The sequence below is a fragment of the Cydia amplana genome, chromosome Z (assembly GCF_948474715.1).
Source record: "Cydia amplana chromosome Z, ilCydAmpl1.1, whole genome shotgun sequence".
In the NCBI taxonomy this organism is placed as follows: domain Eukaryota; kingdom Metazoa; phylum Arthropoda; class Insecta; order Lepidoptera; family Tortricidae; genus Cydia; species Cydia amplana.
This window is the reverse complement of record NC_086096.1, coordinates 25,651,547-25,677,342: the sequence shown is the minus strand read 5'-3', so window position 1 is coordinate 25,677,342 and position 25,796 is coordinate 25,651,547. Positions and strand designations below refer to the sequence as shown.

Sequence of the window (25,796 nt, the reverse complement as noted above, 5' to 3'; positions counted from 1 at the left end):
TGGGCGAAAACCACATCTGCGAGGCCCTATTCAATGTGTTTTCCCAAGGTAATAAAAAGGTTGGGTTTGCGAGACCCCCCTAAGTGCGAGGCCGTGGGCTAAGGCGCCATTCGCCGATGCCTAGCTACGCCACTGGATAGGTACACCTACTGGCGAAGCCATATATATTATCTTACCAAGAAACATTGCTAAGTTTAAAAATAACTTCTATCTATGTTTTTCTAATAATTATCTGGTGCTTTATTTCATGCATGGAGTGAAATAATGTATATTAAAAACAGTCAAATACCCTATTGTAACGTTAAGACTCGAAAAATACATTGCTCCACCATAGCTCTAAATACAGGCGAAGAAGGATTGCTAATATCGCAATAAGATTTGCAAATATAAACTTTATTTGTGTTGACTTAGATTTCTTTAAATCTCTAATGAAGTCAGTGGACAGCGCTTCGTTTAACTTTGTTCTACTGATATAAATACATTATATATATATATATATATATATACATATTGTGTAACTCTGTATTGCATACCTCAAATAACAAAAACTGATATAAACAACTTAATATTGTAATAATACTTGTGTCATTAGAATGAGAAAACGCTAGACGAGTAGAATAATCTATTCGTATTATTTAATATCGCATACATTTAGACTTGTAAGACGTAGACGATAAAATATACAGCGTGGAAGAATTTATTGATCTCGCCCAACGTGGGGAACATAGAAAACTACCCTAAATCGATTAAATCGCTCATTTTCTTTTATTTAAGTAGGTTAATAGTATTTTATGCAACCGTTGTTTAAGAGGGGTCAAAAAAGGCGAGTGGCGTGAGTAACAATTTGAGGCGAAGCCGAAAATTGTTAATAAAGACGCCACGAGTATTTTTTGACTCAGTTAAACAACGTTGCATACAATACTTTTTCTACGACCAAGCACTTACTTTGAAAAAAAAATTGTAAATTTAACAAATATTTTTCATTCAACAAAAATAATACTTTAAACAAGTGGAATCATATAGGACATATATGTAGGTAAACAAACCAAAAGTATACAGCTAAGATACGCGACCCGGCCACCGCGCCCCGCGCCCCCGGCCGGTTGGTCAGCGACACCTTGTTGTAACTCATGAGGCCCTGGTACTTGCTCTTAGTTAAATTACAATTTTGGACAGTTTTTTTCTCGATTTTGGCCACAGTAGCCTATGGAGACTAACAAGCAACGCTAAGCGGTGTTCGTAGTCTATGGATCTTGCTATATTACGGGTATCACATGCGCGTTTCTGACTTCTGAAGCAATTTTATTGTTTCTACTAGTTAGTACTCATCTGTCGGAGATGACAATTAAAATTAGGTTGGCAACAATGTATTTCATACAATATTTTTTTAAGTGGTGATTACACGAAGTATCGTAAAAGTACCAAAAAGATACTGCGTGTATGCACAAATACTTTTTTGGGGAATAGACCAAAGACTTGTCTTGACAACTATAACATAGGGGTTTAAAGGTGTGTGTACGACCTTTTAAATGACAAATAAAAGTACGGGAGTAGAAAAAAAAATTAAAAGATGTTTACAGTACATATGGGGCTACTTTTCCGCACTAGTGCGTAAAATAGCACTTTTCGTGCGTATGTCGAAACTTGAAAGTGCCATATGTACTGTAAAACGTTGTTCGATACACGTGCGAATAGGTAATTCGCAACTGGTGTCGATTTAAAACACACCCTTCGGTCGTGTTTTAATTTATCGCCACTCGTTTCGAATTTCCTCTTTTTCGCACTTGTATCGAAAATAACTATTTTATGGCAATTGATTTCCATGTAAAATTTGAATTGAGCAAGATTTTATATCCCAGACACAGAATGACCGTTATTATCTACTGTCCCATTTCGTATAGTTTTGCACAAAAATTACATTAAATGCAGCTATTCCTCTTAAGAAACAATACTTCTCTACACTTTATAAAACAAAGTCCCCCGGCGCGTCTGTCTGTTTGTGTGTTTGTATGTTCGCGATCAACTCAAAAACTACTGAACGGATTTTCATGCGGTTTTCACATATCAATAGAGTGCTTATTGAGGAAGGTTTAGGTTATTGTTAAGGTTTAGTGTAACCCGTGCGAAGCTAAACGTTACACAAAACGTTAACCGGGTCGCTAGTGAGATTATAATAAAAAGTTATAAGCTTATAGGATGAAGGCCCTGCGACCCAATAATGTCTTCCACTTTGTATACTTACAAGATACGAGTATTTCGTGTATTGTTTGATCTGATCTCTGTTAAAAGTTATTTGTTCCTTATGTAACAATAATTATTTTTAATCTAGTAATTTCTAACAGTTTGGCTAGTTATTATCTACTGGCTTAGACTTATTGCAGTGAAGGTATTCTAGGGCGGACATTGAAAACAAGAAAGAGTAAACTGACGTATGGTGCGAGCATAGAGAAAAAATTAGAGTCTGTATTTCTGTGTTTTGATATAAAATAAAACTTGAACTTTTTACGAATCACAGATACGGTTTATACATATTTATAGTATAGATACGTGGCTTCGTGTCTTTTTGTATAAATATGCTTGAATCGCTAATCTAATGTTATATTATGTTCTTAGTTATTTGGATATGAGTATTGGCTACGGGAGTTGCCGTGGCCGTGGAGTAATAGAGGCTTGCCGTGACCCATATGTGGGGCACGGGACAGTGAACGTGTTAAGATCTAAATGTCTCCGGACTCGGCTTATTGCATTGTTTCGGAAATATCTCAAGTATTAAATACAGATTTCGTTACAACATAATATGATCTGAAATCATAGACAATAATCAGAGCCCATAGAAGAGCCCGAAGGAAGATGGTGGATGTAGGCATCCGCCAATCGGCTGAATTGCTTTTAAGAAGTCTTATCTCCATACCGGTGTGAAGTTAGCGGTCAAATGTTTGCATAGTATGATAACTTGTGACTAGATGCGTTAAATGAATGCCGTTCATTCGACATTCTTTCCATTCGCCTATTTCTAAATTGCAAAGTCCAATAAGTAATATTGCTACACTCTTCTTTATATGCTTATTGGTTAACCCTATAAATAACTGACCTATATATTACCTACTTCAAACTATGAAACAAAATCTATTTTTGTATGAATGTAGTATTTTAGTGAAATTTTAATGTATTTAATCATAGTCGCGTATAGCTATTATTAGTATTATTACATTACGATATCTACTTGTCATAATATGACGTGCTGAGGTATTAATTATGTGAATGGTGAATGTATGAATATGAATTTACTATGCATAGATAAGCGTATTGCTAGCGGCACGAGGGACAAAACGACGACTGGCTATGGTAACTGGAGGGATATAGAAATCATAATTCGTGTGTGCTTTAAACTTAGCTTAACATTTGTATGTGATGAAATAATTAGAAATTCTTAAATTCATTTGATGAGGTTGTAATATATGAAAGTTTCTGTGCTATCATATAGCCAATTGTGTCGATGAGAGGGCAGTTGTCAGTAAATTGTCGATAATGGCATCATGTACATGTCGATTCACAAGAGCTGGCACGAAAGGAATAAATGATCGAGTGAATTAAAATATCTATGTGTGTATCACATTAACCAATAAAACGGTGGCTCTGACTGTATACAGATACAGGTGTCACTCATACAATGAAAGTTTCGTTCATTCCATCATTCCAGCTTTCGTGAATCAACCCCCTGCCTGCGTAAATTGGATTCGTTAGAAATTCTGATCATTTAATGTTATACTAGTTCAGTTTGTTACCAAAATTTAACACTTACATCAACTGTACTTATGCATATTTCGTACCGCAATACCTACTAACGTTGTCCAAAAGACCAACTGGGGCACAGTCAGCAAAACTATTAGCTTAGCACCCCTGCATGCAAATATGTAGCTTTGTTTTAAGCTTTGCAGGTTGTACAAGGATAAAAATACCTACTTATCTAATATATTTTTATGTATAAGAATATGAGTAGTTATGATTATGACTTAGAAAGAACTTCGTCGTTCTCATAAATAGAGACATGTTTATTATCATTGCTTTTATTTGAGATCATTTGGCCCATAGTAGGTGTTTTGAACGAATATATTACCGGCCTGCCCAGTAGGTTGTAACAGGTCAATGAAATGAAGTCAACTTATTACTACTGTACTGTAATAACAAATACAGGTAAGCATGTTCTGACGCTCTGGTGCGAGGCTGTTTGAAGCGGTGTAGGGAGCAGGTAGGTATTGTATCGAAATCAATTAAAAATTACTGACAGCAAATAATCACCATTAGGTATCCTATTATAATAATTATTTTTAGCTTCAATGAGGTCTCACGGCCAACCGATTGTCATATTCGAAAGCAAATAATTGTACGCATAATTGTATGTAATTAATTTATTAAGAAAACACAATAAAAAAATAAATGTATTATGTACTGACATCATTACAAATGCTTTTGATTTACTTACAAGATTCACTCACTATTATCTCGAGACTGGCCAGACTCCTTTACGATATTATTATGTACAATAGATAGGTAGGTACACACGTAAAGGCTACTACAAACAACATATATTTGTTGCAATTAGTTTTTATGTCAATGTCGCAAAAAGTGCTTTACTTTATTGCGTGACCCCGACTAATTATTTGGAGTGTCGACACAAACATGCAGGGCACCGTGGCACATAATAAATAATAGTACTAAGTACAGAAGACTCACTCTCTAACAAAACGCGTCTGTTACGATCAGCACAGATATTGCCGCTAGGTGGCGACAGCGCCACGCGCGGCTTATGGCTTTCCCCAAAATTGGGGCCGAACGGATGTACTTTTAGCTACCTGTAGCAAAGCGACGAAATCGCGGAGTGAGACACGCATGACCGTGGTAAGTATTTAAAAAGTTAAAGTCATCCTTGGTTACTCGTCTCTTACTATATAGGTACTTAAAAAAATGTACATGATTTTGGACAATATGAAGCTCTTTTACTGTTGTCCATGGACACCTGCAGCGTAAAAATACACGTTTTATCGTCACACGCGTAGGTATGTACAATTATGTACAATATAAGACGCTTTAACAGAAGCTTACTCTTTCAGCTATCGTCGAATAGTTGGTCAGTGAGTATCGAAAATACAACGGTAAGGCAGGGCAGAGTCTCACAGTCCGTTGGGTAACTAGAGCGCCGCGCCGCGCCGCCGGCGGCCGGGCCGCCCTAGCACGGATCAGATCACTACCTACCTACAGTATTTTTGACTAACTCAACAATATTTTTGACAAACTTTGCTAATTAATAAAATAATTAACGTTACAAACGTTACGTTTAAAATAATTAATTAATTAATAGTTTTTTGATAAGTAATCTTTATGAGTTTCACAAGTGTGCTGTCTAAGCTGTCTTGGTAATTTTTAGGGTTCCGTACCCAAAGGGTAAAAACGGGACCATATTACTAAGACTCCGCTGTCCGTCCGTCCGTCCGTCCGTCCGTCCGTCTGTCCGTCCGTCCGTCCGTCTGTCACCAGGCTGTATCTCAGGAACCATGATAGCTAGACAGTTGAAATTTTCACAGATGATGTATTTCTGTTGCCGCTATAACAACAAATACTAAAACAGAATAAAATAAAGATTTAAGTGGGGCTCCCATACAACAAACGTGATTTTTGACCGAAGTTAAGCAACGTCGGGCGGGGTCAGAACACTCAGAACTTGGATGGGTGACCGTTTTTTTGCTTGTTTTGCTCTATTTTTTGTTGATGGTGCGGAACCCTCCGTGCGCGAGTCCGACTCGCACTTGGCCGGTTTTGGAAATATAGCCGAATTACACTCCCCCACGAAAACGTTCTGATAAACATTTTCAATGTTAAAATGTAGAATAGCCTATTGACGTTAACTACTTTTAAATAGGTACAGTCAGCAGCAATAACTAAGCGGGCGAGGTGCTCAAAATGATCTTGACGCGACTTTATTGTGAGAATAATGCAAGTAACGCAACATACCTAGCTAATTATGGCAGAGTTGCTGATTATGAGACGCGATAGTATAAATGTAAACAGTAAAATAATAGCTCAAAAATCATTAACCATCTAACTTCAAAAATCTACGTAACTTGCATAATTTACTTTATGAGCCTACACATTTTTACAGAATGGAGAGCCTTGGTGCACGAAATAACGACCTCATGTGGAACAAACATTTACATTCGGTAGAAAAACGGATAAATAATATCAGCATAACAATATTTTTTCTCGGTTAATTTTCTTCTTTACTAATTGTACTTTGGTAAAATCCGTTTTAAATAACTTTGCTCTAGTATATCTTGAAAGCGGCCGCTGCAGAATTAGCATTGCAGTTGGACAGTTCATTTCAATAGTTTTCTGTTCCGCACCGCGCGTCGCCATATTTCTCCGGGTTGGTTTGTTCCGGCAATCTTTCATTGTGCGGGCCGTGGAAGCCGTGACGAATGCGGCGGACACGCGGAAAATTGGAAAAGCGGCGATCAGCTGCAGCCGCGACCCGCGGCGTCGTCGCATTACACCGCCCGCTGGACCGACTAAATCCTTGCTAATCGATACTTACCTCTAAAACATTTTAAGTACGTATATAGATACAATATGTTATGAGAAAGTAAGAGAATGGAAGAAAGCTATGGCGTCAGTCTATTTTTTTAAATTAGATATTATTTCCGTTCAAAACTGTACTTGATCTAAAATTGTTTATAGAAACCTTCAATCAGGAGAGCTATCTAAGCGGCTTTGTACGGTTTCTAGGGCATGAGCGGCCACGAGTGTTATTTTGTTCCTACTTCACAACTACTACTTACAAACTTGATTTGTTACGCCGACGGATTGTGGCTTGTCTAAAATATATTACCGGCGCTGCAATACCCACCGTAATAAAATCACTTTCTCATCAAAAACTTAATTTTATTCACGTAGGTATCAGCGTTTACTAAGATATGTACATATCCGTATAGGTATGTAGTAGGTATATTCCCTGATTCCGTATTTTAAATGGTGATTGGTTATTTTAAATCGACGGTAAAGATGCCGATGTCCCGTTACTTTCACGATTGAACTAAATTCTAAATATCTTATAGTAGTTTAACTAAATATACCTACTCGTAATGGGTTTAATGAGATGTAGTATATGTAGCTGTCAAATATTCAACAACGGCTGTGACAACGGGTATTTACTAGGGGACATCTAGGGGATGACTAGGGGTCGGTACGTTGATATATAAACTGTATACCTACATCGACGTGAGACAAACTTCGTGCGTAAATTGTAAAGTAACTCGTCTGATAACACTCATAACACTGTATATGTAAGCCGATTCGCACCTATTGTAGGTGAGTACCTTAACATAAATCCGTAGGTAGTCGACATTATAAAAAAAAGCGGCCAAGTGCGAGTCGGACTCGCCCATGAAGGGTTCCGTATTTAGGCGATTTATGACGTATAAAAAAAAACTACTTACTAGATCTCGTTCAAACCAATTTTCGGTGGAAGTTTACATGGTAATGTACATCATATATTTTTTTTAGTTTTATCATTCTCTTATTTTAGAAGTTACAGGGGGGGGGACACACATTTTACCACTTTGGAAGTGTCTCTCGCGCAAACTATTCAGTTTAGAAAAAAATGATATTAGAAACCTCAATATCATTTTTGAAGACCTATCCATAGATACCCCACACGTATGGGTTTGATGAAAAAAAAATTTTTGAGTTTCAGTTCGAAGTATGGGGAACCCCAAAAATTTATTGTTTTTTTTCTATTTTTGTGTGAAAATCTTAATGCGGTTCACAGAATACATCTACTTACCGAGTTTCAACAGTATAGTTCTTATAGTTTCGGAGAAAAGTGGCTGTGACATACGGACGGACAGACGGACAGACGGACAGACAGACAGACATGACGAATCTATAAGGGTTCCGTTTTTTGCCATTTGGCTACGGAACCCTAAAAACAACGGGTTGCACTCCGGGAGTGCCGACAGAAGTGAAATAAACTTACCTTGCAGACCTCGCATCTAAATATATTTGGTCATGATATTTTGAGTTTTATTCACCAGTACCTACTAGAGTTCACTTTTATTAGCGATTTCATCAAGATGTAGCTTTATTGAATTATGTCATTGAGTTTTTCTTTATTGATTTAAATGCCATCTAAATGAGTGGCCATCTAAACCTTACGGTACGCTCGAGTTTATAATTTTTTCCCCACCTCAAAAAGTGCCCAGCGCCGCTAAAGAAGTTTTCACTTCAAAAACGGCAGCCATCTTGAATTTCCACATTTTTTTAGAAGTTTTTATTTAGTTTCACCTGTCTGTAATGAAATCTTGCAAGTTACATTTGATCCACTTCCCGGTTTCCGATGAACCTAAAAATTTGCATTACTTTTAGATGTAAGTCGTGTTATAATGCAATAATATCATATATTACATGTACCTACGAGTATACCATCGAGTTGATCTATTAGTAAAGTTCGCACTATGCTTATTAGTAAGTGTAAAAGTGTATATTTCACCAATCAATGAGGTTATGTTGGTATAGTAGTAACTTGCACTATGGAGAGGCCACGAACACAAAAATTAGTTTTTCACTAATAATCACTTCTAAATATTCGCTTCTTTCTAAACTGCAGGTAAGTAATGGTAGGTATGTCCTGCACCCGCACTACTGGAATCCCCCACACCCCACATGACGCGTCATGACGCTGTAAACGTAAATAAGTACCTACTACCATGCATGGCCGCTGTCAGCAATAACTTTAGATGACAAGTACTGCTTTATTTTTAGAAATTAGGGGTCGTGCGTTAATGCATGGTTAATGCATACTTAAAATTTACAGTCGTAAATACGAAATGGTTGTGGTGTTTATTTCCACGAGCATCATCGTTTAATAAAATTCCTTGTTCGAAAGTGGTTTTGTTTAATGTACGAGTATAAAAGTTTTTACTGTACAGTGTGGAGGGCAAGCTTTAAGTTTAACTAGAGTTGAGCTCTGCGTTCTCACCATGGAAACTTTTGTTTATTTAGTAGCTTTAGCTCTTTTTCTTCCTTTTGAGATAACAATTGTAAGGCAATGCAAAAAATACGTATTTGTATGTGGAATGATTCTCGAGAGAAAGGCGACCCTCATCAAGCCCTAACATCGCCTCGGTTGCATTGGGAGCGGGAGTGTTAGGTTGACATACAAGGACATTTTATCAATGTAGCCCCGGAGGAACAGCGCGCCAACGATGCGTATGACGGATGATCTATTGAGGGACAGAATGACAATTAAGATTTATTATGTTGTTGAGAACGTGTTAAAGCCACGATTTTTCAGTCAGTAGGTACCTATCTACTATACAGTAGATAATTAACTGGATAATTTGCCACACTATATGACTGTCAATCTATCGTGCAGGTTCATACAACTGGTAATGTACCTAACGAGTAAGAGAAAAAGTTTGCTTATGGTTGATGAACATTTAAAATCAATTGTATGTAGGTACCTAATTTTGACATTGGGACTTACCTATCAAATGATTCCAAATCAATTTCGTTTGTTATCATTATCAATGTGTTAGATGTAATTTGTTCAATTAGGACTATATGATAAACTTTTGTTGATAAGACAGATAACCATGTAAGTAAGTAAGTAGGTGTACGAGTAGATATGTCCGGTCCGGTGTAAACAAGTGCCATAATACATTTAGTTGGAGTATTACATTCGGCGCGAGCGTATGTCTACATGAGCATAATGTTGTGGGGCTTGTGGTGCGTGTTGAGTGCGGCGTGCGTCGCTACCCTGGCGCAGGCGCAGGCGCCCGAGCGGGAGGCGCGGCTGGTGGCCACGGCCCAGGGCCCCGTACGAGGCTACCGCGCCGCTCAGCAAGACCACTATGAGTTCTTCGGCATTCCATATGCGACTGCGCCTACAGGACCACATCGTTTCAAGGTGCGACCAATAGGCTGAGTAATGGCGCTTGGCTTGAGTCTTAACTTTAGTAGATAGGTACTTTAGAATAGACCAAGCATTGCTTAGTTTGTACCTATCTTGAAAAATTAAAACAAACTCAAGTGTTTTACTGTTTGTTTTTTAGTTCTAAGCGTTAATCTAAGTTTATTTAAGTGTTCAAATTAGCTAAAGTACCTACCTATGACAATGTTTTAGGAACCTCTTCCTGCACCGGTATGGCTGGAGACATTGGATGCAGTTAACGACTCCATCATATGTCCGCAACATAATTTAATGAAACAAATAGCACCAAATAAAGTAATGCAAGAAGACTGTCTTATTGTCAACATTTACGTTCCTGATACGGACAATAAAAATCTTCCAGTGCTTGTCATAGTTCACGGGGGAGGTTATCAAGTTGGGTTTGGTAATTTTATGACCCCACGAGGCTTAATGAAAAGTAAAAAAGTGATTGCAGTGACATTCAACTATCGGCTTGGAGTACATGGGTTCTTGTGTCTTGGCACAAAAGATGCCCCAGGTAACGCCGGCATGAAAGATCAAGTGGCTCTCTTGAGGTGGGTTAAAAAGAACATTAAAAAATTTGGCGGAAATCCTGATGATGTCACCATCACCGGTTCGAGTGCTGGAGGATCTTCAGTAGATTTATTGATGTTGTCAGATATGGCCAAGGGGCTTTTCAATAAAGTCATTCCTGAAAGTGGCTCTAATGTAGCTGGATGGAGCGTTCAAATTGATCCCCATAAAAATGCGATAGATTATGCTAATGGCATTGGCTTTAGAAACGACGACGTCTATGCTTTAGAGGAGTTTTACAAAAATGCCCCGTATGACTCACTATTCTATAATTTGTTTTTGGATAGAAAAGATTCTACTTTTGGTTTCGGGCCATGCGTTGAGCGAGACACGGGAACTGAAGTATTTCTCAGCGATTCTCCTGTAAACATTATAAAACAGGGTAAATACCGAAAGATCCCCGTCCTGTATGGATTTGCAAATATGGAGGGCCTGCTGCGTTTACTTCAATTTGAAAATTGGCAAAATGAAATGAATTCGAATTTTACTCTGTTTTTACCTTCTGATCTGCAATTTGAATCTGAGCAACAAAGGGCACAAATTGCGAAGGCCGCCAAGAAATTTTACTTCGGTAATAAAGCTGTGGAAAAAGAAACCGTGATGCATTTTATAGACTACTTCTCAGATGTGATCTTTGCGTACCCAGCGCTGAGGTCAGTGAGTTTGCAGGTGGCGTCAGGAAGCAAGTCTATATATTTATATGAATATTCTTACCCCGTTGAGGTTTTTGCGTCTTACTTTAAGCCACCTGGTGAAGTTCCAGAATACATGTCCAAGATCCGCGGAGCGCGCCACACAGCTCAGACGGATGCCGTATTCGAGTGCTCTCTGCACGTAGACATGAAAAATGAGGAACCTGAAGCCTACCGAAAACACAAGGAGCTTATGAAGGAGCTGTGGTTGAACTTTATAACTACCGGGTGATTATTTTCAGTAATATTTTTGTAAATTTTCATAAACATACTCATATTAATTTATTTTTATTTAGTTGCTTCAAACTGATTTACTTCCCGCGCATACTAATATATACCTATTTATGTAGGATACTACTGCTTAAGATTAAATTCCACACAATATTGACATTTAATATTTATGGGTAGGTCCAATTCTAATCGGTTCGCGATTTTTGGATGTTAATTAAAAAATATTACTTATATTTCACATGATGAGCATTATTATGTTGTTGTTATGATTACCTACAGTAAGCCAGTGGGCGCAGGCGCAACAGCGGTGCCGGGCTTGGAGTCGTGGGCGCCGGCGGGCGACAACTGCTCGCCGCACGCATCTCTAGGCGAGCGCATGGAGGTAACCATATATGTATACTCCTCAATTACATATTCTAGGTATATAGGTAGGTACTTTTTAGTACATCTCCGTTCACATTTCGCTGCATGCAGCGAACAACATCTCATGTTTCTCCTATTCCTTACAATAAATATACCTAAACGAAGCGCCTAACGCTTATTTAGTGTATAACATTTGTTTTGTATATTATATTATTTCAACATTGTAAGTACCTAAGTATATGTATACTTATTAACTTATAGACGATAATAGTACAGTATAAAGTTCATTCATTATTATTAGAACGTTAGAGACGCTCGTTGTTAAGAGACCTTAGAGTGGACTGATATATATATTTATTTATAGAATAGAATAAAATTTATTCAGGACGCTTATACAACAACATTTTACAAAAACATGTCACAAAAAGGGCTAAGAACGACACTGAAAAGGTTTCCACTCAGCTTGATGTCAATATTTCATAATTGGTCGCGGTGGTTGGCGCTGAAATTGGATTGTAATAACACCTTTGTATGCCATATGTACCTACATAAACACGCTTGAAGAAAATATACCGGTTTAGAAGAAAATATGCTTATAGCATTCACGTAAAACAAACGGCCGTGTCATTGACATAGCCAGATTCCATTATTCAATTAAAACACATCTAAGTTTGTGTGACGACCGCAAGTGTTGATAAAATGGCATTAGTGTAATTAACTCTTGTATACCTGACAGGTGCGTGGATCACTCCTAGAGGCGCGCCGTAAGTTCTGGGACGATATCTACGCGAAGCACTACCGCGCGCCCGCGCCGCCTCCACCGCCGCCGCCCGCCCGCCACACGGAACTCTGAGCAACCCAAATATCATCACTTAGGTATACCAAACATGTACACTATGTACAGTAGTTAAAAAATAAAAGCAGATAAGTATTTCAATGTTTTTGCTTTATTCAATCCTGGTAGCGTTAGTTTGCTTATCTTATCTTATTATTTTCGGGGGCCCTTACGGATACACTTCGACCCATAGGGATCTTTTGTGCAATTACCCCCTGGAGAAGATCCGTCAGCTACTCAAGAGCTTTTCCCACCATATCCATGTGTCGGATGATGGAGATTTAAAGTCCTTTGGTTCCAGATATCCTGCTCCAAAGTCCTTCATTCTTTGTCTGGCTAAGGGCGTGACATTCACACATTAAGTGTTTCACTGTCTCTTCCTCTTCGCCACACATACGACAATCGGTGTTGTCAGAGTGTCCCATCTTGGCCAGAATTCCTTTAACCCCGTAATAGCCAGTGAACACCCCCGTTATGATTTGGAGTTGTCTTTTGCTAAGTTTCCAAAGCTTTTTGCTCCAGCCGGAGTCTACTCCTTGCATGAAGAGCTTTGCTTTAGACCCGTCAGACTGTTCCATTCTTCCTGATGTTTGGTCTTGGCATGGTCTTTAATAGCCGTTGTGATAGTTCCCTGTGAGAGCCCCACGAATGGTTCCGGACCTATAAGGTTACTTTCAGATCCGGTTCTGGCAAGTTCATCTGCATTTTCATTGCCTATGAATCCCTCGTGCCCTGGGATCCATACCAGTTGCACTCTGTTTTGCCTTGCAAGCTGGTTCAGAGCTTGGACGCCATTATATACCAGTCTAGAGTCCACTCTGTGCGATTCAAGCGCTTTGAGTGCAGCCTGACTGTCGCTGAGTATATAGATATTCTTCCCTTGTGTTTGCCTAACTATATTCTCATGCACACAGGCAATTATAGCGTATGTCTCAGTTTGGAAGACAGTGGCGTAATTGCCCACGCTTATACTACTACTAAAGTCATTTGCATAAATGCCTGCTCCCGTACCAGATTCTGTCTTAGACCCATCTGTATACCATATGATGTCGTTTTCATCAGGGATTGGTGCTTCAAGACCTTCGGTCCATTCAGCCCTTGTTGGAATTTTAACGTTAAAATTCTTATGGAACACAAACTTGGGTTGCATCTTATCGCAGCCCATGTTCGTAATCCTTTTCACGAAATTGTCACATTCCATGTTTGTGTGTTTGGTCTTTGGCTTGCTATCGCTCCAGAGGCCTGTTAGGGCCAACCTGTGTAACGATTTCCGCGCCTCAGATTGTATCACTAGGTGTAACGGCGGAAGGTCTAGCAGTACCTCCATCGCCGCGGTTGGCGTCGTTCTAAACGCACCAGTAATAGTCATGCATGCCGTTCTTTGTATTTTCATAAGGGCATCCCTGCATGTGCTCTTTAGTGTCCTTGGCCACCATGCCAGGCATCCGTACAAGATGATTGGTCTTACCATCATGGTATAGATCCATCTTAGTACCTTGGGGTTTAGACTCCACGTTTTGCCATAAGCCGATCTACACATTCCAAACACTCTAAGTGCCTTGGTGATTGTGAGTTCGACATGCTTTCTCCAGTTCAGTTCTTTATCTAGTGTTACGCCTAGATATTTCACTTCATTGGACATTTCCAGGACCCTTCCATAAAGCTTCAGCTGCTTCATGCCATTAAGGGTCTTTTTCCTGGTAAACGGTATTACCACTGTTTTGCCTGGGTTGTTGGAGAGTTGATGACAGTTGCACCATCTCTCCACTTGCTTCAGTGCTTTATTCATGATTTCCGATACTGTTCCCGGGAATTTTCCGTTTACAAGAATCACTAAATCATCTGCATACCCTACCGTATGTATTGGGCCTTTGTTTAGTTCTTCCGACAGTGAGTTAACTACCAGACTCCAGAGAGTTGGTGAGAGAACCCCACCCTGTGGGCAACCTTTCGTGGCCGTAGCTAATATTTCGTCTCCCATAAGGGAGGATTTCATTAGTCGGCTATTTAGCATAGTACCAATCCATCTACAGATTGTCGGCTCTATGCCATGTTTAGATGCTGCAATACTGATTGCCTTATACGTGGTGCGGTCAAATGCCCCCTCCACGTCTAGAAAAGTGGCCAGACAGTTCTTTGTTTTCTATCGCCTGTTCCGCTCTGGTTGTCACCAGGTGTAGTGCCGTTTCAGTCGATTTACCCGGCGATTTACTGCAATTGGTGCAGCGGATGCCTCTTAAGAGGACCATCCCTTATGTGTCTGTCTACCAGTTTCTCCAGTGTTTTGAGGAAAAACGATGACAGACTTATCGGCCTGTATGATTTGGCTTCTGTGTAATCTGCTTTGCCTGGTTTAGACAAATACGTTACTTTTAAAATCCTCCATACACGCGGCACGTGTCCGAAGGCTATACACGCTCTGTACAATCTACCTAAGTGCGGTATTAGTACATTGGCGCCCTCTTGTAGTAGTATGGGGTAGATTCCATCTGGCCCCGGGGCTTTGTATAGTTTGTTTGCTTTGTACCATATTTCATGCAAAATAAAGTTATTTGTATTGTATTTGTATTTGAGATCGTATCCAGATTTTAAAATAAATGTTCGTAGGGTAAAAAATGTTGCCACATCTGTAACGTACAACAGTTTTAATTGTAGTTCGTTAACAGCTGCTTAATAGTTAATAGTAGCATTGTATACAGATATTGCAGATAAGGATTCGATTACAATATACGTTTTTAGGGTTCCGTAGCCAAATGGCAAAAAACGGAACCCTTATAGATTCGTCATGTCTGTCTGTCTGTCCGTCTGTCCGTCTGTCCGTCTGTCCGTCTGTCTGTCCGTCCGTATGTCACAGCCACTTTTCTCCGAAACTATAAGAACTATACTGTTGAAACTTGGTAAGTAGATGTATTCTGTGAACCGCATTAAGATTTTCACACAAAAATAGAAAAAAAATAATAAATTTTTGGGGTTCCCCATACTTCGAACCGAAACTCAAAATTTTTTTTTTCATCAAACCCATACGTGTGGGGTATCTATGGATAGGTCTTCAAAAATGATATTGAGGTTTCTAATATCATTTTTTTCTAAACTGAATAGTTTGCGCGAGAGACACTTCCAAAGTGGTAAAATGTGTGTCCCCCCCCCTGTAATTTCTAAAATAAGAGAATGATAAAACTAAAAAAAATATATGATGTACATTACCATGTAAACTTCCACCGAAAATTGGTTTGAACGAGATCTAGTAAGTAGTTTTTTTTTTATACGTCTTAAATCGCCTAAATACGGAACCCTTCATGGGCGAGTCCGACTCGCACTTGGCCGCTTTTTTTGAACTCATGAAACTTGAGTTTGGATTATAACACGAAATAAGTAAACAAAATTATCGGGATTCAATAGTGGTATTATTAAACATAAAGTTTAAATTGCATAGCTCTTATACTTTATACTTTAGAATTTATTGATATCTAAAAAAATAAACCAGATTTTGTCGACCCGAGGTCTAAAATTGATGTACCTAGGACTCCTTGTTATCACTACATAGTATAAAACAAAGTCGCTTCCCGCTGTCTGTCTGTCTGTCTGTATGTACTACGCAGCGGATTTTTATGCGGTTTTTTTTTAATGGATAGAGTGATTCAAGAGGAAGGTTTATGTATAATGTAATTTGTTAACCCGTGCGAAGCCGGGGCGGGTCGCTAGTAAATAATAAAATCCATATTTCAGCATTTTTAGTACATACCTACATCACCCCCCATACTTTAAATTAGGGGATGGAAGTTTGAAATTCAAACCAGTATACGTACTACGTACCTACCTACAAGCGGAAGTTGCTTTCTAATAAAGGGACTTGAAATAAAGCTTCGCTCTGGGCCCTCTGTAATCTCTGTATTGTGAGTTGTAAAATAAATAGGATAGATGACGAATTTTAGAATTGGAATCAATCGATCTGGTTTGTTTTTAGGATCAAATATATATATTCTATATGGAATTCATTGCATTAAAGCAATATAAAAGTCAGAAATGATAGTCACAGTCCGTGCACTCGCTAAACGCTCCTAACAAAACGATAAGTAATCGTGACGTCACGGTCACTGAGAAGTATTATCTTGAAGTATGTAAAACACGAATATTGCAATTTTGTCGGTGAAGTATTGCGTTTATGTATAGGTATGTACATATAGTTGCTATACAATTTTTTTTGATAAAATGTAGTAATCGAATGGTAGATATAGGTAACCCTTACTTTATTTCTTTTAAGAAGTTAAGTACCTAAACCTTAAATGTTTTTAAATTTTCGGTCCTGTATTTTTTATTATTTCCATATATTATACATACATTATTCTGATAAATTACTAATTTGCTATCTATTTTACTAGATTTTGTTATAAAAATTCAACATGTCTCATCAATGTCATCATCCCTGTTGTTACAATGGGCCCGAGGTGGAGGTCCGCTTGTTTACCCGACTTTGGCAAAGCCAGAAGGAAGGTTATATCCAAGATGCCTAGTCAATAATAAGATGACTATTTGACGTTGATAAAAAACGCTAATCGAAACATAAATAATGTATCGAAGGCGGGTTCTTAACTTTTTACTCGTACTTTAAGCTCATCCGGTTAAATGCCTACACGTAAGTGAAAAAGCGGGCGCGTCCCCTTGGGTAGCATAGCATCCCTCGGGACATCATTAGGTCCCGGCGTCAACGTGACAGCGCTGATCAGACGGTGCGGCACTCGGCAAAAACGCACCGGCTCCTTGGCGCCGTTACCATTAACTTACTGTCCCTGGGGAGACACTTGTTATCTTCCACGAGACTAAGTTTTGGGAGCATAAAATCTGCCAATTTTTAGAAATTACTCGTGCCAGTAACGCAGGTTAATTTGCAGTATATTCAGCTACTTATAAACAAAACCTAGTAGTAAGAAACAAGTAGGTATTTAAAAGGTGTAAAGACAGAGCGGAGTTACTTGATATTTTAATTCGTTTTATACGGGCTCGGCGGCCTCGCTCGCTGTCCGTGAGTAATGAGGGAACTTCTTACAACACCCCCTCTGAGTGCCAAACTTACACATCCTCCAATTTCCCTCAATAAAACTCCCTGATTGCTCTTCGCCAAAATTAATTAAACTGCCTATTGTTCAGATATAAATCATTGTTTGTCAGGAATGAGTAGGTATTGGAATTGTTGCTTTTACTTATATAGGTAAATTGCCTGTACTTACATAAAAATAAGTAGCTACATAATAACGAGGGTCGTACCCCGACGTACCTAATACTTAATTACAAATTGAGACGTAGCTAAGCTATTATTTTGTAACAATTATACGTAATAATGTGTTACCAAAGTTACAATTACATGAAATACTGTTAACCTACTCCTACTTATATAGTGTATTGTGCTTACCGTGTGGCTATGTCCTTTCCTACCTATCCTATTTATTTTAATTCGCACACAGACGAAACGCGTGTCGGATAGCACAAAGCCTAACAAGAGCAGCATTTGTTAAGTTTCAGTCTGAGCCGCCGTCGTGGAGGATATAATCAAACGGAGACGCCATGTCTGTAATTTTCTGTACAAAACAGTCTGCCGATTTTTGCGGGGGAGGGGAACGTCAAATGTATGCGTAACGTAAAAATAGCCATGTCAGATAAACGTCAGTCCATACATTGTGTATGACCGTTGGCCGCCTATTTTCGACAGAGAGGAAAGCCTGTTAATGGCTACTCCGTTTAGTTGTATCCTCCAAGTGAGCCGTAGATAGGTGCACAGTGTTGCCACATTAAGTAAGAAGGCTTCCTACCCTTATTTTCTTGGATAATTTTTTTTTACGTTTCTGTTCAAGTCTCAGTGCAATTTTAAACAAAGAGAGAAAGTAGGACCCACTTAATAACCTACTCGTACTTTCCCCCAGGCCCTCTTCCTTTACGCGCTGGCCGTCGTGGCCAGAACGTTAACCTTGTACCTTTATTTTAGCACTGTTCTCTTAATGTACATATGTATTTATCTATGTATGTGTATGTAGCAAATCCATTTCCCTGTGGGAATGAATAATTGGACTAGTTGCGTTAGTGGAGGCCAGGTGAGGCTGTGGCCCCGCACAGATATGCGGGCCGGGCAGAAGCCGTCGCCGCAACCCCAGCCCACTATACCCTCTATTAACGCATATATCAGGAACCAATAGCCAATTTATCGACGTCCTGTTTGCCGGGTTCCGTTGGCCTTTGGCGATAACATACAGTTAATCCAGTTAGCTTTCCTTTGTGCATTTCGGTGTTACGGAGAGGTCATAATAAAATTGAGCTGAGTTTTGGTTTCGAATAACACTGGCGTCGCTATTTTTTACTAATTACATATGGCAATATTAGAACAAAACGTATGTATAGTTTATCAAAGGACTGTCTCATTTCAAACATAAACAGAGAGAATCATACTATCTTTGTCTTACACTAGTACTATCACCCAAAAGAAAAGGATGAGTATATAATATATAAACTATATTATAGTTTTTTTTGGAACGTATTTAACCGGTCGACTAATTAATCGAATTTGGGTAGTTAAAAAAAATAGAAATGGCTACTAAAATTAATAGTTTGGCAACAAAAATGGAGTCTTAAAATAAATCAATATGACTTGTATTTTAACGCTGTTACAGCTTTTGATTATTTTTAGGCAGGTACCAAGTATTTATTTGGCAACTGAATTAATATATTGGAGACCATTTATGAAGCACATTTTAAAAAGAAAACGGCTATCTATTAATTAAAAAATGAAGTTCTTTTAAAATATTTTTTTGGTCATTACACGGTCAACCTAACACGCTCCTCTTCGCTTCGCTCGTCGTCGCACCTATCTGTTGACTCTAGCAGAACACAGTGGTAACTATTGAAATTAGTAATTAAAAATTTAAAGATCTAATGGTATAATAGCCATTAGGCGTTTCATGATTAGAAATTTCGACTATAAGTATACTGAAAATTGCGTATTGGTAAATTCATTTGAGGTGTTTTGTGTAAAAAGTGACCAATATTCATTAAATTTAACTGCTTTCGTGTTAAAATACTACCTAGCTGAAACGATATGCTCAGTTATGATTAGTTGATTACTTAGGTGTGAACAACTAGATGACAACTAAATTTTATGATCGCTTTACAATATTAGTTGCCAATTTATTATTTTAGACACCAACCTATCACTTTAAGCTCCCTATAATTATTTTGGGTGGCTTGATTTTGCTGCCAGTTTTTTTAATAATATGATGCTTATATTTGAGGCTAATATATATTTATTGGCGCTAAAATATTAAAGCACAGCCAAATTATTATTATTATATGCCCAATGAAAGTTCCTGTTTAATATTTTAGTTGCCCGGTTAATACTAAGCCGTTTTTTTGTTCTTATTTACTGACAAATAAAGTTTGAACTATATTTAACTAATACGGACGAAAACTAAATTACTTAGTCCAGACTAAAAAATAGATATCAAATATTAAACATAATTCGTTGTTGTATGTTCACTTAAGTATTATGACACGAGTACAATTTTTACCCTTAGAATTTCATAAAACTTGAGAATATAATACAATGCATATGTACTTAAGATACTTTATTTTATATTTAGGTACTAAGCTGTAGCTATAGGTACCGATACAGTATGCTACTATGCTAAACAGTACAACCTATGATTAATTAACCGTGCACTCAAGTCTCGCTCGTAACGTACCTATAATTAAAGGCCGCTTTAGATATGGCTCAATAAATAAAGCATGCTAATAGTAGGTACCTAAACCTAGCCTTGTCTTACCTTATTGTCTTCAATCCTTACCACCAGAACGTGGCGGCCACAATCACAGCCGATACATATATATACTCGCAAGATATCATCTCAACCATCAGTTCATCACCCTCCACGTCCAGCTTACGACATATGCACAATGCCCCCGTTTTCATCATAAGACCATAATTGACCATAAAAGGTACCAACATACATATACTATATTACCAACTTTCTTTAAAAAATGCAGTAGGTAATACCTAGTAGGTTATCAGTTCGACTTCGACTGTATGTTTTTATAAAAGTTGATATCTTGACTGACTAGAATTTGTATCAACTAACCATATTCAGTGTAGGCGTAGCTGCCCTCCAGGACCACAAAGTTGAATTCCTAAAATGTTGGATTTGCAAAAAGTTGAATTTGCAGCATGTTGAATTTGCATACAGTTGAATTCTCTATAAGTCCAAATTGCATAAAGTTGAATTTGCAGCTTGTTGAATCCTAAAATGTTGAATTTGCAGAAAGTTGATTTTGCGGTATGTTGAATCCCAAAATGTTGAATTTGCATAAGATTGAGATCTACTTGTTTACAGTTATTTAAAAAAAATGAATTATATTTATTGTATAAACAAAACTTATAAACTATTATTAAAATTAAGTATAAACTAAATAAATTAACTAAAACGAATAAAATAAATAAATAAACAAATAAGATTGAATTTGCGGTACCTACAGGGTGTAGCAAGGGTCCCGACTTCCCGAGCGATACTTTAACAGCTGATAGGGTCAATGACCCTAAGTGCGATGCAAGTGGAAAAAATTCTAAATTCGAAAAGAAAAGTCACTTTGTATGGAGATAGGTGCATTTTCGATCAGCAGTTCCATACAAGGAAAAAAAAATTTGCAGTACTTCTTGTTCATCTTTAGTCATCATAAATAGTATAGTATAGGAAGATATACAAACTATACTTAGTTGTGTTTTTGTGAAAGTGAGAAAGTGTCTTGGATCATTAAATTAGTAGGTACCTATTTGGGCCATTTTTTTAAGTTCTCCCCCCACTTTTTTTATTTGGTCATTTAATGTGATTTCTTAGAATCGCGGGCTCTTTCGATCCTGATAGGAGAAAGGAAGTGTCCCAAGATTTGTTTTCCATGCCATTTTTCATAGTTATAGCGGTAATGGGATGGACAGTCTGAAAAATATATGGAAATCTTTGGACAATTTTTTTCTCCTATTACGATCGAAAGAGCTCGCGATTCTGAGTAGAAATCATATAAAAAAATACCCATGTTAAAAAAAAGCGTCCAGGAACAGATCCTATTTGAATTCCTAAAATGTTGAAATCCCGAAATGTTGACTTTCTCAGTATGTTGAAAGTATACATTTTGAGAATTCGACTTTTTAATATTTCAACGTTATAAGAATTCAACATTTTGCGAAACTAAAAAAAAAACAACATTCTGGGAAAGACAACATTTTGGGATTTCAACATTTTAGGAATTCAACTTTGTGGTCCTGGAGGGTAGCTGCGTGAGGGCCTATGAAGTTACTAAATGTTAATGTTAAACTGAGCCAAAAGTAGGTAGGTAAGTACCTACCTAATTCAATTTTACATTTGAAATCGAACATCCATCAACATCATGAGGCATAAATATGTACAATATTATGATAACGTTTCAATACTTTCAATACTTACCTATAATAGGTAAGTTGAATTTAACACAAAATATTAGAAAAGCGAAGTTAGTGAAGTTAAATTAATTTCGATTTCCATAGCAAGATAAATTGTTTAGATAACATATCGGGATGGCGGTAAGTTCTCACGGGAAAGTGATAGAGGTCCGATAGAGGTTTAATATTTAATAACGAGATGGATATATTGGATATGTCGCAGTAATGCGTGATTTCCGGATGAGCGCGCCCGGTACACGCCACTCGCACGCGATCGTCCCGGCACTTACTGTTTACTTACAATTTTGAAACAAAAAGCATTAATTAAAAAATAAGGATTTTTCTCTTTTTAAATTCTACTAATAATAGTTGATCGAGTATGGTTTGGTGTAATTACCGTTAGTGAATGGCCGAAAGTAAAGGCGGCGGGATTACACAAGTGTGCGGCACAAGCATATTCAGTAGGTACAAAAATGCTTGTGCGGCACACTAGTGGAATCCCGCCTTAAGGAGTTTCAGAATGCTTCCGCATAGCCCTGAGTTTACGAGCCGTCGGGCAGTGTTGTAAACAAACGGTTAATTGCGGCCATCGGTGGCTAGGACCGCCTAGTGCCGATGAGTGGCCAGCTGCGGGTTCAACCGCAGTGACGCTCACGACCCATTTCACTCATAATAATCGTAACCAACGCCTTCCGTGTGCTAACTGCTGACACCACACAGATACTTAATCATGGAAGTGGTTAACCGAGGTATAGCAATCAAATTAATTCACTAAGTAAGTAGTAGAGTAATAAATATTGTTGTCCTATGTATGACGCCACTGCTATCCTAAGAAAACAGAGCTTTATACTCGTAATAACCTAACAAATACTTGTACCTAAGTAAAGTACGTAGTTAGGAGCCTGTCCACCAAAGACAATTGTTTTATCCATCGGTGTGCATCAGCTGAAATAATTGTTTTCAGGGCGCCTCGTAAAGTTTATAAAGTACCGTGATGGATAGTGATTGTTTTCCTCCTTAGTTTTAGATAGAGGTTATTCCGTTTTTGTCGAAGTTGTGCCTCGCACGAACTCGCGTAGCGTTTGTGCCGTGGTTGTAAATACCTACTCAAAACACTTCATGTCCATTGCACATTTTCTGTTGTGAACGAGGCATTGTGGAAGAATGATAAACTACAGGATATTCGTCTACTTGATAGTTTTCATAGATAGGCACAATTTAAAGAACGAATAATACTTTAATAGCAGGCACCCTAAGTACGAGTACATGAGTACATACATAATTCTAGAAGCAGTAAAAAGTAATTCGTAGATACTTACTTATGTTACTCCATTGGCGAAACGTAGTTAAAGTAATAGGTACCTAATTTAGTCTTACATCTGACAAATGAATGATTTTGCCTTTAATGTTAATGTATGCTTATAATATTATTAAGTAAGTAGAGTCAGCATAAAAAGTAGTGGATCAGACTTCGCTTCAAAAGTAGTGAAATTTTGCATACTTATAACATACTTATATACATACATACTTTTTACACATGTAAATCTGATGACTATGCAATATTATGATGATATGAAGCTGATCTGATGATGGAAGCAGGAGGTAGTCATGGGAACTCTGTGATAAAACAACGCAAACTAATTGTTTTTGTGGTTGTTAGAATTGTCTCGATGAGTAGGTAGGTAAGAGTTAGGCGACGGGCGGCGCGCGTTACGGGATTCCCGGTGACTTCGCGAACGGCACCACACGGATCAATATCACTAATGTCGCCATGGTCTACTACCTACATACGGGATGGTTTTCAAACTTTAGCCATACTCTGAATAATTAGATAACCTGAAAAACATTGACTGTCCAACCCAACCCAAGTGGCAAAATAAGGCGGTGTCGTAGATTTTGATTGATGAGACATATATTTTATGTTTTCAAATATCAATAGCGAATTTTTTTCAGTTGTAACTTACTGAGGTAGGTACCTGCAACTAGATACCCTTATAGTTTCGCCATGTACCTAGTAGGGTACCTCGTCCCCTATACGTAAAGTGCATGGGGGAGTAATTTATTTTTATTCAACCCTACAGTGTGGAGTATCGTTGGATAGGTCTTTCAAAACGAATAGGTGTCTTTCAACATACATTTTTTGATAAAGTAAATATTTTCTGAAATAATCGCTCCAAAAGAAATGGATTATTAAGACCAGACATGCAGTCTCCGATTGAAAAAAGTAAGTTCTAAGAACAACAAGTGCGAGTCGGACTCGCGCACGGAGGGTTCCGCACCATCAACAAAAAATAGAGCAAAACAAGCAAAAAAACGGTCACCCATCCAAGTACTCACCCCGCCCGACGTTGCTTAACTTCGGTCTAAAATCACGTTTGTTGTATGGGAGCCCCACTTAAATCTTTATTTTATTCTGTTTTTAGTTTTTGTTGTTATAGCGGCAACAGAAATACATCATCTGTGAAAATTTCAACTGTCTAGCTATCACGGTTCGTGAGATATAGCCTGGTGACAGACGGACGGACGGACGGACAGCGGATTCTTAGTAATAGGGTCCCGTTTTTACCCTTTGGGTACGGAACCCTAAAAATATGTCTATTACTTGAATTACTTTAACGAAGTAGGTACCCACTGATGATGCAAAGCCTTACATGTCTTTTTGGTTTCCTCATACTCGATAGGAAAAGCAGATTGTTTAACTCCGGTGAAAAGCACCAACACCAACCATCATTTCACCCCTTTGTTAACAATCTTCTATACCAATAGCTCCAGTTTAACCTATTGTGACGGAAGGGTAACTACGGAACCCTACATGCATGGCCCGACATGCTCTTGGCCGGTTTTTGTTGTATTTTACAAGCGACGTCACGGGAAGTAGTAGTAGGTAGTCAGATATTTGCGCGCGTCCCCGCTCCCACGAGGCAAAAATGCAAATGTTATGAGGTGCAAATGAGCGGGTCGTGCGGCGCGTACCAACGCACGGGTGCATCCCGGACGCATCCGTTGCTGTCACGCTGTCGCCGCTGGCTTCTTTATGAGGGATTGTCTGCCGTTTGTTACTTCATTAAAAGAGGTTGTCGCTGCGCACATCACTAATTCGCGAATCGTCTACTCGCATATAAGTACCTACATACTTACAATAGTTACAATCAGCAATAATAATTGCAGTAGAGAGCTTGTTTATTCTCATTTGACGGTACACGTACATATTGGTACGTAAGTATCTTATCGTATTATCTATCTAATACCTTTAAACGAGCAATTCTTGTATATACATACATATATATATATATATATTTACATACACATAGTATACATATATATATTTCGGGGATCTCCGAAACGGCTCGAACGATTACGATAAAATTTGGTATATGGGGGTTTCGGGGGCGAAAAATCGATCTAGCTAGGTCTTCTCTCTGGGAAAACGCGCATTTTTGAGTTTGTATGTTTTCCGAGCAAAGCTCTGTTTTTCAGATATGTATTTTTATTTAAGACACTATACTGGCTGAAGTGTAGTGTGAAGTAAGTTTGTAAGTTTATTACTTAATATCTAGGACACAGTTAAATGCAATATGATAGTTACTTTACCTATTTTCTATGAGTTAAAATACGAATTGAGTGACAAAGTCTTTAATTTTTAAAAATTTATTCAGGCGTTTAAATTCT

At 38.2% G+C, this 25,796-nt stretch overlaps 2 protein-coding genes across 2 annotated transcripts in view; both read left to right on the top strand.

Annotated features, from left to right (window-relative positions):
- LOC134661674 (GTPase-activating protein) overlaps positions 1-25,796 on the top strand; it is a 360,962-nt gene that overhangs the window by 168,028 nt on the left and 167,138 nt on the right. The window lies entirely within an intron of this gene.
- LOC134660617 (esterase E4-like) lies at positions 5,553-12,697 on the top strand. The gene is made up of 5 exons (XM_063516386.1): positions 5,553-5,587; positions 9,793-9,961; positions 10,178-11,478; positions 11,761-11,863; positions 12,581-12,697. Exons 1-5 carry the CDS (start codon positions 5,553-5,555, stop codon positions 12,695-12,697), a joined length of 1,725 nt encoding a protein of 574 aa, XP_063372456.1.

Bases quoted from the DNA above. Each gene is read 5' to 3' on its own strand.
- LOC134660617 (XM_063516386.1), top strand. From the start codon at position 5,553: ATGATAGCTAGACAGTTGAAATTTTCACAGATGAT. The intron at 5,588-9,792 runs GTATTTCTGTTG...GTGCGTGTTGAG, and splicing joins TTGAAATTTTCACAGATGAT to TGCGGCGTGCGTCGCTACCC. The intron at 9,962-10,177 runs GTGCGACCAATA...ACAATGTTTTAG, and splicing joins CAGGACCACATCGTTTCAAG to GAACCTCTTCCTGCACCGGT.